Raw genomic sequence first — 18,090 nt, 5'->3', positions numbered from 1 at the left:
CTTGCATCCCTGGGATGTATCCCACTTGGTCGTGGTGTATGATCCTCTTGATGTATTTTTCAATTCGGTTTGCTAATATTTTGTTGAGTATTTTTGCATCTATATTCATCAGGGATTTTGGTCTGTAATTTTCTTTTTTTGTGGTGTCTTTGCCTAGTTTTGGTATTAGAGTGATGCTGGCTTCATATAATGAGTTTGGAAGTATTCCCTCCTCTTCTATTTTTTGGAAAACTTTAAAGAGAATGGGTATTATGCCTTCTCTGTATGTCTGACAAAATTCCACGGTTAAAGCCAGCTGACTGGGGGTTTTGCTCTAGGGTATTTTTTTTGATTAGTAGCTGCTGATTGGTCTGTTTAATTTTCTGTTTCTTCCTTGGTCAGTCTTGGAAGGTTGTATTTTTCTAGGAAGTTGTCCATTTTTCCTAGGTTTTCCAGCTTGTTAGCATATAGTTTTTTGTAGTATTCTCTAATAATTCTTTGTATTTCTGTGGGCTGCCTTGTGATTTTTCCGTTCTCATTTCTGATTCTGTTGATGTGTGTTCACTCTCTTTTTCTCTTAAATAGGTCTATTTTGTTTATTTTCTCAAAGACCAGCTTTTGGTTTTATTGCTTTTTCTATTGTTTTATTCATCTCAATTTTATTTATTTCTTCTCTGATCTTTATTATGTCCCTCCTTCTGCTGACTTCGGGCCTCATTTGTTCTTCTTTTTCCAATTTCAATAATTGTTACTTTAGACTACTCATTTGGGATTGTTCTGCCTTCTTTAAATAGGCCTTGATTGCTATATACATTCCTCTTAGAATGCTGTGTTTCAGAGAAGCTGGGGCTTTGTGCTATGTTGTCATTTGTCTCCATATATTGCTTGCTCTCTATTTTAATTTGGTCATTGATCCATTGATTATTAAGAGCATGTTCTTAAGCCTCCATGTGTTTGTGAGCTGTTTTGTTTTCTTTGTACAATTCATTTCTAGTTTTATACCTTTGTGGTCAGAGAAGTTGGTTGGTAGAATTTCAATCTTTTTTAATTTCCTGAGGCTCTTTTTGTGGCCTAGTATGTGGTCCATTCTGGAAAATGTTCCATGTGCACTTGAGAAGAATGTGTATCCTGCTGCTTTTGGGTGTAGAGCTCTGTAGATGTCTATCAGGTCCATCTGTTCTAGTGTGCAGTTCAGTGCCTCTGTGTCCTTACTTATTTTCTGCACGGTGGATCTATCCTTTGGAGTGAGTGGTGTGTTGAAGTCTCCTAAAATGAATGCATTGCATTATTTCCTCCTTTGATTCTGTTAGTATTTGTTTCAGATATGTTGGTGCTCCTGTATTGGGTGCATATATATTTATAATGGTTATATCCTCTTGTTGGACTGAGCCCTTTATCATTATGTAATGTCCTTCTTTATCTCTTGTTACTTTCTTTGTTTTGAAGTCTATTTTGTCTGATACTAGTACTGCAACACTTGCTTTTTCTCTCTCTATTGTTTGCATGAAATATCTTTTTCCATCCCTTGACTTTTAGTCTGTGTATGTCTTTGGGTTTGAGGTGGGTCTCTTGTAAGCAGCATACAGATGGGTCTTGGTTATTTATTTGTTCTATTACTCTGTGTCTTTTGATTGGTGCATTCAGTCCATTTACATTTAGGGTGATTATTGAAAGATATGTACTTATTGCCATTGCAGGCTTTAGATTTGTGGTTACCGAAGGTTCAAGGGTAGCCTCTTTAGAGAGAAGGGTTAGAAGATAACATTAACAAACACACAATGATAACCAGAAGCTGGGATACGCTACATGATCCCATCTATGTTAAGTTCCAGAACAAGCAAAATCCATATGGTAACAGAGATAAGGAGAGTGATGACCTTATACAGGGAGCAACTTACTGACGGGCCTCTGGAACAAGAGAAGCATCTTTATCTGGGAGGTGATTACAGATGTGTATATACATAAAAATCATCAAGTTGTTACACTTCAAATTGGTGCAGTTCACCAATTTTGGTGTGCTTTCTTTATAGAAAAAAATAAGTACACAGCAAGGATATCCCAGATACTCAAAAGAACAGGTGACTAAATACAGACAAACTGGACTGTATCAAAATTAAAAAGCTACATGCATCAAAGGACACAACTGCCAGTAAAAAGGCAATCTATGAAATGGTAGAAGATATTTGCAAATCATATCTGATAAGGGATTAACATCTAGAACATCAAGAACTTCCACAACTCAACAACAAAAAACAAATAACCAGATCAAAAATGGACAAAGGACTTGAGTAGACATTTCTCCTAAAGTGATATGTAAATGGCTAATAATCCATTTATGTGAAAAGATGCTCAAGTTCACCAATCATTAGGAAAATGCAACCAAAACCACAATGAGATATCACCTCACACTTACGAGGATGGTTACTATAAAAAAAACAGAAGCTAAGTGTTGGAGAAGATGTAGAGAAATTGGAAACCTTGTGCATTGTTGTTGGGAATATAAAATGGTACAGTCACTATAGAAAACAGTATGGTGGTTCTTCAAAACACTAAAAACAGAATTACCATATGATCCAGCAATTGTACTTCCGGCTATATACCCTAAAGGCTTGAACGCAGGATCTCAGAGATACTTCTACACCCACATTCACAGCAGCACCCTCACAATAGCCAAGAGGTAGAAGTAACCCAAGTGTCTGTTGACAAACGAATGTGGTATATTCATAAAATAGAATATTATTCAGCCTTAAAAGGAAGAAATTCTAAGAAAACATAAAGTAGAAGTGTGGTTGCCAGGGGCTGCTGGGAGGGGAAATGGAGAGTTGTTAAAGGGTATAAGTTTCAGTTTTACAAAAGGAAAAAGTTCTGGAAATCAGTTGTAAAACGTGAATAAACCTAACATTACTGAATTGAACTATTAGAAATGATTAAGATGGTACATTTTATGTCATGTTTTTCCCACAATTAAAAAAAAAAAAGTACAAAATTGAGGAAAAATCCCAGAAAGCAATCAGGCAACAAATGAGATAAGAAAGTAAGAGTCAAAATAGTAATTCAAACATTGGACTAACAGAAGTTCTAGTAAAAGCAGAACAAGAACAATGGAAGAAAATCATTAAAGAAATTAAAGGACACAGTTCCTAAACTGTAACACCCACCAAGTACCCAGCCCAACACATATAATTTCAGAATATAAAGGATAAAGTAAAAATTCTAAAAGTGACCTGGAAGCAAGAGTTCACATACAAAGGTCTGATAGTTAGTTAGACATACAAAGGTCTGATAGTTAGAATGGCACTGTGCTCAAGACCAACACAGGAATGCTAAAAGAATTCTTTAAAATTCTGAAAAAAACCAAAAACAACTAATGGCTTAGGATTACATAGCTGACTATATTATGAATTGAACATAAAGAGAATAAGTGTATTTTAAGACCGATATGGAATTTACATATATGTATATACATATATCTTATGATCCCTTAGGAAACTACTGGAGAAAGTACTCTATCAAAACTGAAAGAATATACAACACTAAACTATGTTTTCTACCTTTATCTTGCATCTACCTACCACTTCAGTATTTTATTAAAAATAATAATAATAATAATAAAGGGAGAAATGTGGGATCCACATATAAATCAAGTATAAAAATCAAACAAATATTCATATTTGACCTGACTGTTTATAGTTCATAATGCGTGATCAAAACTGAAAGTTTTTGTGATGACTGCCCTTGTACTATTCACCATGTAAGAACTTATTCACTATGTAAGAATTTGTTCACCATGTAAGAACTTGTTCATTGTGCTTCAGAAGATCGGAGACTGACGAGAATTAGGCTTAGGGTGGATTAATGATTGTGCATTGAGCATTGACTCCCCTATACAGAATTTTATTGTTGTTAACAACCATTTGATCAATAAATATGAGAGAAGCCCTCTCAAAAAAAAAAAAAAACTGAAAGAATAAACTCAGAAAGAAGAGGATGAGTTCTAGGAAACGGGAACCTAGTTGGAGGGGGGCCAAAGGGATATCACAGAAAAGGCAGGGGTGACCCAGGATGACATCAGTGGTAGAGATGTGGAAGGCCAAGAGTTCAGACGAGAAGAGGAGAACAAGGGCACTGGACGGGATGTGTTCAGAGAACAGAAAACAGAGCAAGTAGATTATCTGGAGTTCCATTGGTGAGGAAAATAATACTGAGAACCTCCACAAGGGTGGGAGAACTGGGCCTAAGAATGAAATGGATATTTAGTAGCTCCAAGAGAGAACATTTTATCATACCATGCTGCTGTATTAACTACAGACTGAAGTGAAAATGGTAAGACTATTGGCAGGAGCAGGTGAGAAGACTGGGAAGGGTGCTATAAGAGATCTAGAACCCCCTATGCCAATTAATGATTCACCAGACATGTCTAAGAGAGACCACTGAAAAAGAGTATGTGTTATTTAGAAATAAATATATTTATTCTAAATTAATCCTAGAAGAAATAAAGTGCTGTCAGTGTTTCCCTTGAGAACAACAGGAGGCAGTAAGGGGTAGAAAAAGGGCCACAGTGTTTTATTTTGAACCTTTCAGTACTATGGAGAACCTTTCAGTACTATGGATGCAGCTTTTAAAAGCTGCACAAATTTTATTTATAAAAATAAAGTTTGATTCAATAAATAGAGAGGACACTGGTACTTCATAAAAGTACTCATTGTTATCAACAAAAAACATATCTTTAGTATTTATGTACTTTGTGTGCTCAGAGCACACTGCTTATTTAGCAGATAAAAGGATATGCTATCATCTCCATAGACACTGAAAAAGCATTCAACAAAATTCAACATCCATTCACAATAAAAACTCTCAACAAAATGGGCATAGAGGGCAAGTACCTCAACATAATAAAGGCCATATATGATAAACCCACAGCTAACATCATATTGAACAGCGAGAGGCTGAAAGCTTTTCCTCTGAGATCGGGAACAAGACAGGGATACCCACTGTCCCTGCTTTTATTCAATATTGTACTGGAGGTCCTAGCCACGGCAATTAGACAAAACAAAGAAATACAAGGCATCCAGATTGGTAAAGAAGAAGTCAAACTGTCACTTTTTGCAGATGACATGATATTGTATATAAAAAAACCCTAAAGACTCCACTCCAAAACTACTAGAACTAATATCGGAATTCAGCAAAGTTGCAGGATACAAAATTAACACACAGAAATCTGTGGTATTCCTACACACTAACAACGAACTAGCAGAAAGAGAAATCAGGAAAACAATTCCATTCACAGTTGCATCAAAAAGAATAAAATACCTAGGAATAAACCTAACCAAGGAAGTGAAAGACCTATACCCTGAAAACTATAAGACACTCTTAAGAGAAATTAAAGAGGTCACTAAGAAATGGAAACTCATCCCATGCTCCTGGCTAGGAAGAATTAATATCGTCAAAATGGCCATCCTGCCCAAAACAATATACAGATTCGATGCAATCCCTATCGAATTACCAACAGCATTCTTCAATGAACTGGAACAAATAGTTAAAAAATTCTATGGAAACACCAAAGACCCTGAATAGCTAAATAAATCCTGAGATGGAAGAATAAAGTGGGGGTGATCTCACTCCCCAACTTCAAGCTCTACTACAAAGCCATCGTGATCAAGACAATTTGGTACTGGCACAAGAACAGAGCCACAGACCAGTGGAACAGAACAGAGACTCCAAACATAACCCAAACATATATGGTCCATTAATATTCGATAAAGGAGCCATGGACATACAATGGGGAAATGACAGTCTCTTCAAACAGATGGTGCTGGCAAATCTGGACAGCTACATGTAAGAGAATGAAACTGGATTACTGTCTATCCCCATATACAAAAGTAAATTAGAAATGGATCAAAGACCTGAACGTAAGTCATGAAGCCATAAAACTCTTACAAAAAGCATAGGCAAAAATCTCTTAGACATAAACATGAGTGATCTCTTCTTGAACATATCTCACCGGGCAAGGGAAACAAAAGCAAAAATGAACAAGTGGGACTATATCAAGCTGAAAAGCTTCTGTACAGCAAAGGACACCATCAATAAAACAAAAACGTACCCTACAGTATGGGAGAATATATTCATAAATGACAGATCCGATAAAGGGTTGACATCCAAAATATATAAGGATCTCACACAAGTCAACAAACAAAAAGTAAACAATCCAATTAAAAAATGGGCAGAGGAACTGAATAGACAGTTCTCTAAAGAAGAAATTCAGATGGCCAACAGACACATGAAAGATGCTCCACATTGCTTGTCATCAGAGAAATGCATTTTAAAACCACAATGAGCTATCACCTCACACCAGTAAGGATGGCTACCATCCAAAAGACAAACAACAACAAATGTTGGCAAGGCTGTGGAGAAAAGGGAACCCTCCTACACTGCTGATGGGAATGCAAATTTGTTCAACCATTGTGGAAAGCAGTATGGAGGTTCCTCAAAATGCTCATAATAGAAATACCATTTGACTCAGGAATTCCACTTCTAGGAATTTACCCTAAGAATGCAGCAGCCCAGTTTGAAAAAGACAGATGCACCCCTATGTTTACTGCTGCACTATTTACAATAGCCAGGATATGGAAGCAATCTAAATGTCCATCAGTAGATGAATGGATAAAGAAGATGTGGTACATATACAGAATGGAATATTACTCAGCCATAAGAAGAAAACAGATCCCACCATTTGCAACAACATGGATGGAGCTAGAGCGTATTATGCTCAGTGAAATAAACCAGGCGGAGAAAGACAAGTACCAAATGATTTCACTCATATGTGGAGTATAAGAACAAAGGAAAACTGAAGGAACAAAACAGCAGCAGAATCACAGAACCCAAGAATGGACTAACAGTTACCAAAGGGAAAGGGACTGGGGAGGACGGGTGGGCAGGGAGGGATAAGGGTGGGGAAAAAGAAAGGGGGCATTACGATTAGCATGTATAGTGTTTGGGGGGCATGGGGAGGGCTGTGCAACACAGAGAAGACAAGTAGCAATTTTACAGCATCTTACTACACTGATGGACAGTGACTGCAAAGGGGTATGTGGGGGGGACTTGGTGAAGGGGGGAGCCTAGTAAACATAATGTCCTTCTTGTAATTGTAGTTAATGATACCAAAAAAAAAGTTATTGGAATTTAATGTAGGTTGGGTGGCACAGGAAGGGCTGTACAACACAGAGAAGACAAGTAGTGATTCTACAGCATCTTAGTATGCTGATGGATAGTGACTGTAATGGGGTAGGTGTAGGGGACTTGGTGATGGGGGGAGTCTAGTAAAGGTAACGTTCCTCATGTAATTGTAGATTAATGATAACAAAATAAAAATTAAAAACAAAACAAAACAAAACAAAAGACCGAAGGAACCCCATAAAGTTTTAAATTGTAAAAACCTAACACAAAACAAAAATAGTAAGGCAACAGGGAGGATTTTCAACAAAGGAGGAAAATGTAGAATAAACACATCAGCAAGAAAAATACGAAGATTTCAAAAAATAAGAGCTCAGAGGATTGACGTCAGTAATACACTAATAGAAATACTGCCTAAAAATATATGTAACTGGAAAATTTTCAACTATATTTGGTCAATATATGAAAGGGTAAAATAAAACTAAATAGCAGTTTTTTCTAAAGAATGAATATTTATTTACTTAGGTTGGCTTAATTACCTCCATTAAACCTAATTGCTATAGTTATTGCTTTACTGTCATAATTTTCTTCCTGTTGTATTTATGAGGATTACCAAAGGCGTTATGGCTTTGTACAGATGCTTACATGGTGATTTTCTTAATTGAAATATAATTCACACGCCATAAAACTCACCATTTTAAAATGTATAGTTCAGTGTTCTTATTTACTTTTTAATTTAATTTTTAAAATGAACTTCTAGTTTGGCTTAAACATTTCATATGAAAATGAAATGTATTGCTTTCATTTTTTTAACTGAGATACAGTTGCTAAACAATATTATTTTGATTTCAGGTGTACAACATAGTGATATGTCAATTACATGAATTCCTAATGCTTACCACCTAATGCTAAGTGTTGTTGCCATCTGTCAACATACAAAGATATTCCAATATTAACTGTATTTCATAGGGTGTACTTTCAGCCCCATGACTAATTTATTCTATAATTGGATGTTTGTACCTCCTTATCTCCGTCATCTATTTTACCCATCCCTCCTATGGCAACCACCAGTCTGTTCTGTGTTTATGAGTCTATTGCAGTCTTGCTTTTTCATTCATTAGCTTTATTTCTTAGATTTCATATATAAGCAAAATCACATGGTATTTGCCTTCCTCTGTCAATTTGACGTTTTTTAATATATTCACAGTTATACATAATCTCCCCTACCTATTTCCAGAGCATTTCCATCACCCCAAAAATATACCCTATGCCCATACCCATTAGCAGTCATTCCCCAGTCTCTACTGCCCCCAGCTCCTGGAAGCCACTAAACTACTTTCTGTTTAAACAGATACCCTTATTTTGGACACTTTACATAAATAGAATCACAATTTAACTTTTTATGTCTGGTTTCTTTTACTTAGCATAATGTTTTCAAGGTACAACTATGTTGTAGCATGTACCTTGTAGTACTTCATTTCTTTTTATGGCAGAATAATATTCTACAGACATGTATTTTGTTAATGCATCGATTAGTTGATGGACTTCGAGTTTTGGCTTTTATGAATGATGCTGATACAAGCAGTCATGTACAGGTGTTTGTGCAGACTTATGTTTTCAAGTCTTTTGGGTCTATACCTAGGAGGAGAACTCCTAGGTTAAAAAGTAATATTTTCAAAAATATATTTGCAAAACATAAACAGAATTTTGTACCAGGTGCTGCCAAAGATGCTGAGAAATCAACACTCTCATATGTGGCTGATAGCGGGATAAAACAGTACAGACCTATTAAGCAGTCATTTGCTAACATGACTTAGATAATACCTAAATACACAGCTCTTAAAAAGAATGCAAAAAAATAGGCACAGACAGGAACTTCTTCAACCTGATAGAGAGCATTTACAAAAAACCTACAGTTAATGGGTAACTTCATGATTAAAGACTGCTTTACTGCTATGGTCAGAAATACAATAAGGATGTCTGTTCTCACCTTTATATTCAACATATTACTGGCGGTTCGAGTCAGTGTAACAGGCAAAAGAAAAAAAAAAAAAGACACCTAGCTAAGTAAGAAGTAAAACTGTTTTCATTCCCAAAGGACGTGATTACCTATGTTCAAAACCTGATATAATCAACAAAAAAGTCAATAGAACCGTTGCAATATATGAAAATCAACTGTGGGAATAATGTGAAAGAAGATGACTAAGAAGCTCCAGGCATCTCACCCTCTGCTAAAGCACTATTGAGCAGGCAGAACTATCTGAAATGACTCTTTCAGAACTGTGGAGTCTAGCCAAATATTTCACTGGCCCCAGGAGAACTTGATTAAGAGGCTGGTAAATTTCAGAGATTTTCCTGGTTTCCTTTAGCAGCTATGTACTGTTATACATTCAATAAACCCAACAAACTTCAAGGAGGAAAAACTCAAAAGAGATCCACACCAGACACATTATAGTCAAACTGTGAAAACTCAGAACAAAGAGATTATTTTGAAAACAGCAAGATAAAAGTAACTGGTTACATATAAGACATCCTATTAAGATTTAACAGCTGATTTTTTAGGAACTATGAAAGCCAGGAAGCAATGGGAGACATACTTAAAGTCCTGAAAGAAAGACTAAATTAAGAATTATATATCTGGCAAAATTATCCTTCAAAAATTAATATGTATTAAGGCATTGCCAGATTTTTAAAAAGCTATGGGAATTTACTACAGTAGATTTGCCCTACAAGAAATGCTGAAAGGAGTTCTTCAGGTTGAAATTCAAGAGCACTAGACATTAACTCAAAGACAAGAAAAAATAAGGAACTCCTCTAAAGGTAACTTCATACCAGCCAGATTTGTTTTACTGTACTTTTGGTTTAGTTTTTAACTTTTCTCTTTTTTTTTGTATGATTTAAAAGACAAATACATAAAATGACTATTATAAATCTAAATTAATGAACATAGAGGATATCAATATATCATTTTGGGACAACAGAATAAATATAAATATTTATAAACAAATATAAAGGAAGGGGAATGGAGATATATATAGAAGCAAAGGGTTTGTACACACAAATGAAACAAAGTTGGTGTTACTCAAACTAGATTATTAAAATTTTTAAGATGTTAATTGTAATCCCCAAAGTAAATAAAATGAAGGAGAATTTAAACAGTATTACAAAAAAGAAATCATCCAATTATCAAAAAAAGGGCAATAGTGGAGGAATTGAGGAGTAAAAATATTATAAGACCTATAGAAAATAACTAAATGGCAGAAGTAAAACCTTTATCAGTACTGACATTAAAAGTAAATTGATAAAATTCCCATTTTTAAAAAGGCATTGGTAGACTGGATTATTTTAAAAAACAAAAAACAAGAAAGCCCCCCAAATCCATCTATCCATCATCTGTTAAAGACACTGTATATATAGGGACACAAAGAATTTGAAAGCAAAAGGGCAGTAAAAGATATTCCAAGCAAACAGTAATGAAGAAGAGATGAGGTGGCTATGTTATCATTAGACAAAGAACACTTCAAGTCAAAAAATAGAACAGACAAAGAGGGACATTATTTGTTTCTAAAAGGTTCAACAGGGCAAGAAGATAAAACAATAATAAACATATATGCTTCTATCTGCAGAGATCCATATATATGAAGCACACTGCACAGAAATGAAGGGAGAAATAGACAGTGCTATAATGATAGTTGACTTTTAACACCCCACAGATAATATTGAATAAACCAGCCAGACATAAGACCAATAAGGAAACAGAGGGTTTGACATGCTGTAAATCAATTAGAACTACAGACACATACAACAGCACAGAACACTTAAACAACAGCAATATACAGTCTTTTCAAGTGCACATGGAACATTCTCTAGGATAGACAGACCGTATGTTAGGCCACAAAGAAAGTTTCAATAAACTTGAAAAAAGTAAGTTTCAAGTATCTTATCCAATCATAACAAAATACAAGTAGAAATCAGTAACAGAAGGAAAACTGGAAAATTCACAAATATGTGGAAATTGAACATGATGCTTTTAAACAACAAGTCAAAGAAGAAATCATAGGGAAATTAGACAATGCCTTGAGACAAATGAAAATGAAAATACAACATACCCAACTTTATGAAATGCAGTGACAGCACTGCTAAGAGGAAAAGTAGAACTGTGATCATATATATTAAAAACAAAGAAAATATATCAAATTGATGACCTAACTATGTACCTAAGGAACTAGAAGGCCATCCAACAAAAACTAGCTAAAGAAAGAAAGAAAGGTTAGAGTAGAGATCTTTTAAATGTAGACTATAGAACAATAGACATCTACAAAACCAAGTTTGTTCTCTGTAAAGACCTGGCAGTAGTTAATTCTTAATGGGTAAAGATTTTCTGTTTGGGATGATGAAAATGTTCTTGAAGTAAGTAGTTGTGATGGTTACACAAAACTGCAAATATACTTAATGCCACTGAATGGTATACTTGAAGAAATCGTTTAAATGGCAAATTTTATATTACGTAAATTTTACCACAAAGTTTTAAAAAATCAATTGCATTTGAACATGCTAGCAGCAAACACCAGAAATTGAAAATTTTTAAATGCCATTTATAGTAACAAGAAAAAGCATTAAATAGGGACAAAACTGAAAAAAGATGTTCAACACTGTATAAATTGAAAACTACAAGATGTTGATGAAAGAAATTAAAGACAATCTAAATAAGTGGAGATATACATTATGCACATAAGCTGAAAGACTCAACATTGTTAAAGTATCAGTTCTCCTCAAACTGATCCAGAGAATGCAATCCCGATCAAAATCCCAGAAAGTGCACTATACAAAATACAAGAAATAACAAGTGCTGCCAAGGATGTGGAGAAAAGGGAACCCTCATGCACTGGGTGGAATGTAAATTGGTGCAGCCACTGTGGAAAGCTGTATGTAGGTTCCTCAAAAAACTAAAAATAGAAATATCATATGACCCAGCAATTCCACTTCTAGGAATTTACCTGAAGAAAACAAAATCTCTGATTTGAAAAGATATATGCACCCCCTATGTTTACTGCCGCATTATTAACAATAGCCAAGATATGAAAGCAACCTAAGTGTCCATCAATAGATGAATGGATAAAGATGTGGCACATATGCACAATGCGACATCATTCAGGCACACAAAAAAAGAAATCTTGACATTTGCAGCAACATGGAAAGATCTACAGGGTATTATGCTCAGTGAAGTAAGTCAGGTAGAGAAAGACAAATACCATTATGATTTCACTTACTTGGGTAATGTAAAAACAAAATAAAATGAACAAAATAGCAGTAGACTCATAGACACTGGAAGTGACTGGGGGTTACCATGGGGGAGGAGTTGAGAGAGGTGAGTGAAGAAGGTGAAGGGGATAAAAGGGTAGAAAAATTCTCAATCATAATATAGGCTGGTCACAGGGATAGTAGTACAGTATGAAGAACATAGCCAGTGATTCTGTAACATCTTCCTATGTTGCCAGATAGTAACTGTACTAGTCGGGGTGAGGATTTAATAATATGGGTAACTGTTGAGCCACTGTGCTATATGCTTGCAACCAATGTAAGACTGTGTATCAACGATGCTTACATTAAAAAAATCCCAGAAAATCTTACCTTTAAGTAAATTGACAAGCTGATGCTCAAACACATATAAAAACACAAGGGATCTGGAATGGCCAAACATCTTTGAAAAGGAAGAGTAGAGCTGGAAGACTACCTACCAGGTTATAAGTCTTACAAAGCTATGGTAATTTAGAAAGTATGGCAGTGATATCAGGATAGAAAAATAGATTAATGGAACAAAATACAGATAGAGTACAGAAATCAGTTTACACATATATGCACAACCAATTTTCAAGAGAGGTGACAAGATAATCCAGCAGAGGATATCCTTATCAATAAAGTACTGAAACAACTGGATATTCATATGGAAAAGAATGAACTTTGATCCATATCCCACACCATATATAAATTAACTCAAAATTGCTATAAATCTAAATGTAAAACTTAGAGCTATAAAACTGGAAGAAAACCTGGGAGAAAATCTTTGTGCCCTTGAGGTAGGCAAATATTTCTTAGATGAAACATCAAAAGCATGATCCATGCAAGAAAAAAATTAAATGAACTGGTCTTCAAAATTAAAGGGCTTAATTTCTGCTTTTTGAAAGGAGACTGTTTAGAAAATGAAAAGACAATCAAGTAATTTGGAAGGGGAAGAAAAAGAAGTAACTTTACAGTGGACAAACACTACCTCAGCCAGGTCATCAAAGTCAGTATCAATAGTCATAAATCATGTTTACAGCACACACCTTCAACATGATGGTGACTTGAAGAAAGGCACCTTACTTCTGTGATCTTCCACTTAATAAGCTGTCCTAATAATTCATTCTAATCACAAGAAAAAATATTAAGACAAATTCCAGTGGAGGGGCATCCTATAAGGTACACAATCAGCACTTTTCAAAATTGTCAAAGGTCACCAAAAATGAGGAAAGTTAATAAATTCATCATAGGCAAGACACATGATGACTAAATGTAATGTAGGATGAGATCTTGGACATTAAGTAAAAACTGAGGAAATCTAAATAAACTATGGACTTTAGTAACAATGTATTAATATTGTTTCATTAATTATAACATAAGTACCATACTAATATAAAATGTTAACAAAGAGGAAACTGGATATGAGGTATAAGGGAACTTCCCATCCTATCCACTCAATTTTTCTGTAAATCTAATGTTTCTAAAGAATAAAACTGACACCAAAAGACAGAAATATAAAAAGACAAGCCAAAGACTTTGAGAAAATATCTGTAAATTGTGTATCAGATGAAGGACTTGTATCCAGAATGTATACAAAACTCCCAAAATTCAGTAATAAGAAAAAACCCAATTTTTAAAAAGAGCAATGATCAGAACACACACTTCGCCAAAGAAAACATACAGTGGTAAATAAGCCCATAAAAAGATTAGTCATTAGAGAAATGTAATTAAAACCATGAGACATCAGCACACACGAGACTGGCTGAAATTAAAAGGAAACACCATACCAAGTGTTGGCAAGGATAGCAAATCTCATCTATTGCTGGTCAGAATGCAAAAGGCACAGACACTCTGGAGTACAGTTTGGCTGTGTCTTAAGTTAAATACAAACCTGCCATATGATCCAATTATTTCACTCCTAGATATTTACCGAAGAATAATAAAAGCTTGTGTCCACACTAAAACTTGTACACAAGTGTTGACAACTTTTAAGTTCATAGCCCCAAATGGAAATAACATATAATGTCCAGCAGAAAGTCCAATGATTAAACAAATTATGATGTACTCATAAAATGGAGTACAACTCAGCAATAATAAAGCATGAACTACTGATACACACAAACTTGGACGTATTTACAATAATTATTGTGAAAAAAAGCAAACAAAAAGCATATAGGGTATACTTCTATTTATAAAATTTCAGAAAACGCACACTAATCTGTAATGACAGAATAAGGGACTGGCAGAAGCTAGGAAGCACAAAAGGACTTGAGGAAACTTCTGAAAGTGATGGACACAAGCAGATATATTTTAACACCTTGCAGACTATGCACTTTAAACATATACATAGTTCATTACGTGTCGACTATATCTTAATAAAGCTGTTTGCAAAAAAATTCTAATATATTAGTATAGGAAATATTCCCCAATTATGAGAAAAGGAAAAAAGGCTATAAAATAATATGCATATTCTTGTCTAAAAAAATGTTTCACATATATATCTGTGCATGTATACATAAAATATATTTAGAGGAAAGTATAGAAAAATACACTCATCATAGAAATAGCTCCAATAATTGACATTAGGAAGGCCTTTACTTCTTATTGCCTGAATTCTGCATTATAACATGTATTACTTTATAAAATGTTTAATTTTTCCTTAAAAAATCCTAAAAACAAAGACTACATAATGATTATAGGATCATCATTATAGTCATGTAAGAGCCACTTTTAAAAAAACATTAATTTTGATTATATAAAGATGTGCTGAAAATAATTTTTAAGGCAGAAAATAGCTTCATCTTAAATCAATCAAAATGATATCAATCTTTGTCTTAGATTGGTTGGATTATGTAATATGTTTGTATTTTATAAGTAAAGAAAAAAAAACAGTCTTTCATTTTAAAATAATTTCAAATTAGTGCCCAAATCTACAAACTCAATTTAATAAAAGGTTTATTACCTAAATTGGCACTTTTGAGCATGCTGACCAGGGCTGGCATAAGCTGAAACTCAAATATTCTTTGGCCTCCACAGTAGCTGCAGGTTGGGACCAGTTCTGTGACTTCTGATATAAGGCAGGTCAAAAAAATGGGTTCTCCACTCCAGGAATACCTAGGGCAAGGAAACAAAGAACCCTGAACCAGGGCCACAGACAAGCCATATTCCAACATTCGATACCATGCTGAAAAATGTGAAGGCCTAATAAAACTAGCAGCAAGCTTTACACAACAAGACATCTCAAGTCTTATCAATGCTTGATTCAAAGTCTGGATGAAGGCCCTAAAGCCAATGTTGAACTGAATCTAACAAAAACTACAACAAAGCCCAGACTCGGCTCAACTGCAGATTAAACAGACTTAGACTTCCATACTTTTGGCCTTACAGCAGAAAGGAAATGCTCTTCTAAGGAGTACATATTAACTTCAGTGTCATATTTCCTCAACATATAATTTCTGGTAAACAATTTTTATAAAGTTATTAGATACGCAAAGAAGAAAGAAAATTTTAACCCATAAAGACAGATAAGGAGGACCCATAGTCTAGATGACAGAATTATCACAAAGACTTCAAAATACCAGTAAGAAGCATGTAAAATAATCTAGTGGAAAAAATGGAGATGCATAAACAGATGAAATTTAGCACAGAAATGTAAACTAAAAGCAATCAAAACACAAATACTAGAAACGAAAAATACTATTAAAAATAAAGAACTTCATTCAATAAAAGTTAACAGCAAACTGGAAAAAACAATGAAAACACTGTAAATTTGAGGGAAATGGAAATATCTAAAATGAGACAAGTAAACGGAGCATTAAAACCATGGGAAAATTTCAAACAGTCTAACATGCAAGCAACTGGCATCCTAGAAGAAGGAGACAGAATTTATCCAAAATTAATGGAAAGACATCAACTCACAAATCCAGAAACCTCAGCAAATCCCAACCAGGATGAATTAAAACAAAATAAAGTATATAGTAACTTAAAAATATGCATATATTAAACAACAGGAGAATTAGAACAACAGCTAATTTCAAATAGAAACAATAAAAGCAAGATGACAAGGGCACAAAATCTTTTCAGTGAAAAAAGTAAAAAATAAATTTTAAATCCAAAGAAAATGTCCATTTAAAGAAATATTAATACATTTTTACACAGACAAAACCTGAGTGATTCTAACACTCCAAAAATTTTAAATATTCTTCAGACTGAAGGGAAATACCAGATGGAAGCACAAATATACATGAAATATGTGCAGCACCAAAATGTAAACAGGTGAATAAACATAAAGTCCTTCTGATAATTATATTTACTTCACTTTATGTATTTAGCTTTTCCTTAAAAACAATTGATTATTTTGACCAAAAATAATAATGTATTGGGGGTAGAAAGAGGAGCAGTGAAACTGAGCCCATCAATCTTCCTGAAAGAGATTTCAAAATAAAAATCATACACATGCTCACAGAACTACAGAAAAACATTCAAGAACTCAGGGAGGAATTCAGGAATGAGATACAAACATTGAAGAATTCAGTATCTGAAATGAAACATACAATGGAAGGATTTAAAAGCAGATTAGATGGAAGTAGAGGAGACAGTAAATGAAATAGAAACTAGAGAAGAGGAATACAAAGAAGCTGAGGCATAGAGAGGAAAAAGGATTCCTAGGAATGAAAGAATATTGAGAGAACGAACAATATTCACATTACAGGGGTACCAGGAGAAGAACAGACAAAAAGGGATAGAAAGTGTCTTTGAGGAAATAACTGCTGAAAACTACCCCAATCAGGGGAAGGAGATAGTCTCTCAGGCCATGGAGGTGCACAGATCTCCCAATAGAAGGGACGCAAGGAAGACAATGCCAAGACATAGAATAATTAAAATGGCAAAGAGCAGGATAAGATTAGAGGGTAACAGCAGCCAGAGAGAGAAAAAAGATCACGTACAAAGGAAAACCCATAAGGCTATCATCAGACTTCTCAACAGAAAAATTAAAGGCCAGAAGGGGGCAGCATGATATATTTAATGCAATGAAAGAGATGAGCCTTGAACCAAGAATACACAACCCAGCAAGATTATCATTTAAATTTGAAGGAGGGATTAAACAATTTATAGATAAGCAAAATCTGAGGGAATTTACCTCCTACAAACCGTCTCTACAGTGAATTTTGGAGGGACTGCTAGGAAAGGAAGTGCTCCTAAGGCTAAATAACTGTCACCAGAGGAAATAAAATCACAGTAAAGAAAGTAAAACAATTAATTACTAAGCAGATGCAAAATCAAATCAACTACCCCCAAAGTCAGTGAAGGGACAGACAAAGAGTACAGAATATGATACCTTATATATAAAGAATGGAGGAGGAGGAAAAAAACAACAACCTTCAGATTGTGTCTGTAATAGCATACTAAGTGAGTTAAATTAGACTGTTATATAGTAAGGAAGTTACCCTTGAACTTTGGTAACCACAAATCTAAAGGCTGCAATGGCAATAAGTACATACCTATCGATAACCACCCTAAATGTAAATGGTCTGAATGCACCAGTCAAAAGACACAGACTCAATGAATGGATAAAACAACAGGACCCATCTATATGCTGCCTAGAAGAGACACACTTCAAACCCAAAGACTAAAAGTGAAGGGATTGAAAAAGATATTTCA

The 18,090-nt window shown here is 34.6% G+C and overlaps 1 protein-coding gene across 5 annotated transcripts in view; it reads right to left on the bottom strand.

Annotated features, from left to right (window-relative positions):
- Positions 1-18,090, bottom strand: part of PDCD2L (programmed cell death 2 like) — a 36,484-nt gene that overhangs the window by 4,822 nt on the left and 13,572 nt on the right. For 3 of the 5 annotated variants that reach the window (XM_073226306.1, XM_037021530.2, XM_037021531.2), the window contains exon 6: positions 15,392-15,543. The exons of the other annotated variants lie outside the window; for them this stretch is intronic. In XM_073226306.1, the coding sequence (XP_073082407.1) occupies positions 15,392-15,543 (152 nt within the window). The remainder of the gene's footprint in view (positions 1-15,391; positions 15,544-18,090) is intronic. 5 annotated transcript variants of the gene reach the window in all.

The sequence above is a fragment of the Manis javanica genome, chromosome 17 (assembly GCF_040802235.1).
Source record: "Manis javanica isolate MJ-LG chromosome 17, MJ_LKY, whole genome shotgun sequence".
NCBI classification, from domain to species: Eukaryota; Metazoa; Chordata; class Mammalia; order Pholidota; family Manidae; genus Manis; species Manis javanica.
The sequence above is the reverse complement of the archived record's forward strand: the minus strand, read 5'-3'. Positions and strand labels throughout refer to the sequence as shown.